Source organism: Prenolepis imparis, unplaced genomic scaffold (genome assembly GCF_030444845.1).
Source record: "Prenolepis imparis isolate NDT839.2.m4 unplaced genomic scaffold, iyPreImpa1.0 SCAF_2, whole genome shotgun sequence".
NCBI lineage: Eukaryota > Metazoa > Arthropoda > Insecta > Hymenoptera > Formicidae > Prenolepis > Prenolepis imparis.
In genome coordinates this window covers 5,210,796-5,217,111 of record NW_028141160.1, presented here as the reverse complement: position 1 = coordinate 5,217,111, position 6,316 = coordinate 5,210,796, and the positions used below count along the sequence as shown (strand labels likewise).

General features: G+C 35.8%; 1 protein-coding gene across 1 annotated transcript; it reads left to right on the top strand.

Annotated features, from left to right (window-relative positions):
* The first annotated feature begins 4,791 nt into the window (after window positions 1–4,791).
* LOC145932879 (uncharacterized) lies at window positions 4,792–6,063 on the top strand. Its single transcript, XM_083032103.1, has 2 exons — window positions 4,792–5,772; window positions 5,968–6,063. Exons 1-2 carry the CDS (start codon window positions 4,792–4,794, stop codon window positions 6,061–6,063), a joined length of 1,077 nt encoding a protein of 358 aa, XP_082888229.1.
* Window positions 6,064–6,316: the final 253 nt, after the last annotated feature.

The window sequence follows — 6,316 nt, the reverse complement described above, 5'->3', positions numbered from 1 at the left end:
ATTGGCCATAGTGCACTGGTTGAAGATCTAGACAATGGTAACCCATCGACGTTAATAGACAAAGAAATAATATTTTCAAATTCAACAAACATTTTGGAATTCTGTTCAATAAAATCTATTAAGCTACGACCTAAGCCGTAATGCCAGTAAAATCCGGGTGCCATTTCTTTAATTTTTGTATGTCTCGGAGTCTGTAATAATGTTCGCGGATCAGTTGGTAAATCCGAATTATGAGGGTCGGTTTTTAATACTTTTAGAAGCGCTGATAAATCGGAATGCGAAATGTTCCTTTCTACAGCCCACTTTGCAAGACCGACTTTTAATTCGATTTTCTGTAATTGTTGATTAATATTCACGACTTCATTTTCGCGATATTCAGTAATAATTTGAAATGTATTATTTTCTTCAGAATTATTTTCTTCTAAATCAGTTTCTTCCGAACTATTATTGTTACTTGAGTAGAAAGACACCTCTTCAATGTTTACCTCATTAACATGTGCATCAAATATTTGCTCGTTTGAATATTTAGCTGAAGATGAATTCGAAACTATGTTGAAAGCTATCGAATTTTCTTCCTTACTGTCTAAATTCGAAGATCTGTGCTCATCTAAAAAGTACTGATGAAGAAACAAAGTCTTTTTATTTATTAATCTTCTAACGTGACGAGTTGACACAGTGTTTATTGGTTTCCTCTTTGGCATGATTATATTATACCTACAAAGTTGATAAACATAAATAAGATATAAACAAAAGTAAGATAAATAAGATAAACAAAAGTAAAATAAAAGACTAATTGTTGAGGTGATGAAAAGAAGATTCGATGTAAAGTGATGTAAAGTTATTTGCTTATGCCGTTTAACCATAAAAAACATTCATTTTTTTTACAACTTTGAGGAATAAAGTTGATGAAACTTAAGAAAAAAATACAAATTATTAAAAACAAATTTATATTGTTATTTCAATATTCATATTTGAAATACAAAATTAAATTATTGTTAATTTTTTTATAGACATTTAATATTTTATTTATAACAATAAAATAATAATAATTAAAAATAATAATTTTTTAAAAATTATATATATTTATATATACATAATATTTATATTTTTAAAGATTATTTTTATGTAAAACAAATGAAATAAATTTAATGAACTAATTTAAATTTAGGAACTGAATTTAATGTAGCTGAATTAGGAACTGAATTGTTTAATGTAGCTAATAATATTTTCTGACTTCAGCAAGCCTATTCTACAATAACGAATTCCATATTGATAAACTTTTTTGATGAGAACATAGAACATGTATCGTCGACATTAAGAATAAAAGTCTATGCGAAGAATATTTATTCTTACAATATAAATCATGCATGTTGTATACGAAATACGTATGATATACATTTGCTGCACGCGTCGTCTGACCTCGGAATTTATAGACAAAATGTGAATAAAATTATGTTTGCGAAAAGATTTCTTTAAAGAAGGATATCAAAAACACATTTTTTTTGCAGCTCGATCATATCATGTCACATCTCATAACCTATCATAACCTCTAAAAAAGCGCAATATATTTTACATATACTTAAATTAATTATATATGTGAGTTATGAACATTATTAACGAACATTATTATGAACATAAATTAAATCATAAATAAAATTCACTTACCTGAAAAGAATCCAGCACAAAGAAAATAAAAATTCGCGCGAGATGATTCAGCGAAAGGCCACAAAGCACACCAGGCACCATCAGGCATCATGAACATGTGAGAATCACAGACAAAAACGCGGGAATTAAACAAACGCCAATCACTGATCTCTATAGTACAGAAATCAGTGGCGCCAATATATGGAAATCGCGCCATATATTATTTCATATATATTCAAATGTAACACAGACTTAGGTGATATTTCATGTATTGTACAAGTTTTGTTAGGTATAATGATTGACTACAAAATGAAGAATTTCTAGAAACTCGAGAACTTCTCTATTCTGCAGCCAATTTTAACATAAAAAATTTGTCGTACGCATTAAAATATTAACCATATAAGTGTTAATAATCTCATATATTATTTTTAAAGAAAATTACACTTATTTAGACTACACTTTTCTCAAAATTAGAGTTCTTGAACCGGATATCGATATTTAATCGATTTTTGAATTTAAAACAAAAATAGCGGAGCACAGAGATATATTTTAGTCGTCGTACGCGTAATAAAAATCGAAAAATAGATTTATTTGTACAAAATATTCGATTAAATTTGTGTCGCTCTACATATGGATTTATTAACGTAAAATGGATGTGATTTGGATCCATTGAATATCCTGTGGCTGACATCCGATGAACGTCCCAAACGAGACGTACAATGGATGTCCATAAATTGTACAAAGAAATCGGATATAAAACGGTTATATTTTGGACATCTATTGGACATCTTTTGATGGACGTCTAATATCCATAAACAGACGTCGATAGGACGTTCGTAATATGTTCACGGACGTTCCGACATAAAACGAATATAATTTGGACGTCCGATGGATGTCTTGAGCTGTGTGGGTATGGTCTGAAGTGTTTAACGCAATATATTGCTAGTGCTTCCTTTTCGTAAGTGTTGTATTTCGTTTCGTCGTCCGTGAGTGTTCTGGAAGCGTATGCGATAGGTCTGTCCTTGTTTATTTCCCCTTGTGAGAGTATTCCTCCTACGGCTAAACCTGACGCATCCGTAGTTAAAATAAATGGTCGAGAGAAGTCAGGGTAAATCCCAAAGGGTAAATCCGGCAAGTCCCAAAAATTGCTTAATGTTCCTTGGGGTTTTCGGTCGGGGAAATTTATGTACTGCCTCTAATTTTTTCGGACTGGTTTTACTTCATCTCTGCCAATTACGTGTCCCAAATAAGTTACTTCGGTTTTTAAAAATTCACATTTATCAGGTTGTAGTTTTAAATTAGCTTCACGAAGTCGTTCTATTAATGCGTTGTATTTTCGTTCGTGTTCTTCTAAGGAAGTAGCGTAAATAACAATGTCGTCCATATAAACAAATAATTCTTCGCCCTGTAATCTTGTTAATACTAAATCCATTAGGCGCTGAAATGTTGCAGGAGCGTTTTTTAATCCAAAAGGCATTCGTTCGAATTTGTAGTGACCGAAAGGAGTAGTGAATGCAGTTTTATGACTGTCAGCAGGATCCATTTTTATTTGATGGAATCCAGATGCTAAATCGCACAGAGAAATATTGCGCTCCCCCTAATTGATCTAATATATCTACGATGTTAGGTAATGGATATGCGTCTCCGATGGTCTTGTCATTTAAAGTTCGAAAGTCGAGGACCATTCTCTAGCGCTTGTTTCCCTTGAAGTCCTCTTTCTTTGGCACGATCCATATGGGCGTATTGTATGGCGATTGTGAGGGTTTTACGATGCCTCCTTCTAACAGTTCCTCTACCTGCTTGTTTATTTCTTCTTTATGTAGTCGGGAATCTGTATTGACGAGTGTTAATTGGTCGATCATCTGTGGTTAGTATTTGATGTTGGAGTACATGAGTTGCAGTTAATTTTTCTCCGGGAATATGAAATTAGTTTTGGCTGTTTGTTATTAACTTCTTCACACTTTCTTGCTCTTTTTTATTTAGATGTTCCAAGCGTAATAATTCTGTGATTTGTATAAAGCGGTCTTCTCTTTTTCTTCAGAAACCACTAGGCAATTATGCAAATCGTTGCTTGCATCGTTAATTTGTTGTTGTTTTCTTTTATGTTTAGATTTTTGTTTTTGCATAAATTTATCTATAATTTCTTGTGATTTATTTAATAAAGACGTCGAAACTTTTGAAGACGGTTTGGTTTTGTTTTTCATACGTTTAGAGTTTTTAATGTTTAATTTTTCAATATTTAAAATATATTTTTGTGCCTTTTCAAGAAGGTATTTTATAATGACATGAGATAATAGATATACTAGGAGAGTTCTAACCCGAGTCCTCTGAGGGGGGTGCGGGGCGCGGGGGGGTTCTCCGGGGCGAGGGGTATGACGTCACGCGGGGCGGGGGTATCTCGATGGCGCGGGGGCTGACGTTACGCGGGTAGAGGGGGATGTTTCGACAAAGGAGGGGGAGTTTTCTGAGTGCAATATTTGTAGATGGTATTTCGACTTTACGACTTTTTTATGAGGGTTCTTAGACATTTTCCCCAAAAAGGTATAGAACAAGCGCCGATGATTGACAATTGAGTACCCTCGTTAGTATAATTTTATTACGAAAGCGCCGATGTCCGGCTGCTCGTCAACGGAGCGTTCTAGAATCCATAAAACTATGTTTTTTTTTTCATTTTATGGACAAAATGTCCATTAAATGTCCATAAAATCATTAGGATATTATGGAAAGGAATGAAGATTTTAGGGCCGACACTGCGACGAACATGTCAAACGTATTTATAGGTGCAAATGTAAAAGCGTTGACGTTCGGCAGCTTTGTACCCTCGCGGAAAATCTCCCATAAAAACGAGAGCGAAACATTTTTCTTAATATTTTTTAAGGAAGAATGCAACGTATCGGCGCCAACGTTCGGCAGCTTGTGTCCTTACTCCTCTATCCATAAAACCAATATCTCGGGAAACTATCTTTTGAGATACGCCAAATGTTAGAAAAGGAGATAGAATTAGGTGAAATATATATATAAGGAGGATGAGAGCGCGTCAAACCATAGTACGATTTGAAAGCGCATAGATGCAGCGGTGAAAAAAGTTTAGTGGTTACTTTCTTGTGATTAGAAGTGTTAGTGGTATAATAGTGAATAAAAGAAATAATGGAAAACATCGAGCAGAACGAACGCGACCTGTTGGAGCGGTCCCGCCAAGTCACCACCTTGGGTGAATATTTTGCATGGGTGCTGCGCTGCGAGGAATTTATCAAATTGCTCGAAGAAAACAGCCGTAACAAGCGTCCGCGACTCTCGATTGGAAATAGACAATCTTTGGTGGCTAGAATCGCGCGACTCGAGGGTGCAAAAATTCGATTGCAGAAACAATTTATATCCAGTGGTGGTGAATACAGCGGCGACAATAACGTGGAAAGACTAGTTTGGCGAGAGATTGATACGGCGTTCGAGAGTCGCATCTTAACCGGTGCGGTAATAAACAATAATTACATCGAACCTCGTCAATTTCTCGAAGATGCCAAAGACATTGTGCTCAAACACGTGCAGAAAGTGATGCAAAAACACATTAATGTAAAAGTGAACACCGTGTTTAATGGCGAATTTGTGTCCGGTGATAAACGCGCCAACAAAAGTGTCAATACAAGAAACTATGAACTCTTTCGCACGTCCGATTTACACGAGTGGTACGAGCGCCGCGTTATCGAGCCCACGCTAGCATCGCTAGAAGAGTTTCAAGAACGCGATAGTTGGGCGTTATCACAAATAATTAACTTGACTATAAATATAAACAAGTATAATTCAATGCGCGCGGGATGCCATATTAAATTACCGCGAGAAATTATGACGAAGAGAGCGGTAATTAATGTGCAATCCAGAGACAATGCGTGTTTCGCGTGGTCAGTGGTGGCCGCTCTGTACCCCGCTGAAAGACATATGGAACGGGAATCTTCATATCCGCACTATACGACAGTGCTAAATTTACAAAACATTGAGTTTCCGATGACGCTGAACCAAATAAAAAAGTTTGAACATATAAACGATATCTCAATCAACGTCTACTGCATCGAGAGGAAGAAGGAACTATCAATTGTTCCGATACGACTCGCCGATCGAAAAAGAGAAAAACATGTGAATTTGCTGTATGTGGAGGAGGACGACAACGTTGGGCATTTCACGTATATCAAAAATCTATCCCGGCTTGTCAGCACGCAACTGAGCAAACACAATGGTCAAAAATATATCTGCGATCGGTACGTATATTTATTGCAATAAAATTATATATTAAAATAATCATAAATAAAATTTTAATTTTTTCTTTCATAGATGCTTGCACTATTTCGGATCGGAGGACAAGTTGCAATCACACATAGTAGACTGCGGAGAGATGAACGACTGCGCCATCAGATTACCAAGCGATAAGGATAAGTGGCTCAGCTTCAACAACTACAACAGAAAGGAGCGGCTTCCGTTTGTAGTATACGCCGACTTGGAATGTGTACTGAGGAAGATACCGGAACACGTGTCATACGATCAACATCACGAGGTATTTAGCGTCGGGTACTACGTGCAATGTTCGTACGATAAAACATTATCCGCCTATCGATTTTATCGCGGCGTCGATTGTGTCGCGTGGTTCGCCAACAAACTTAAAAATTTAGCGCATCGCGTAAAG

Bases quoted from the DNA above. Each gene is read 5' to 3' on its own strand.
- LOC145932879 (XM_083032103.1), top strand. From the start codon at position 4,792: ATGGAAAACATCGAGCAGAACGAACGCGACCTGTTGGAGCGGTCCCGC. The intron at 5,773-5,967 runs GTGAATTTGCTG...TTTCTTTCATAG, and splicing joins ATCGAAAAAGAGAAAAACAT to ATGCTTGCACTATTTCGGAT.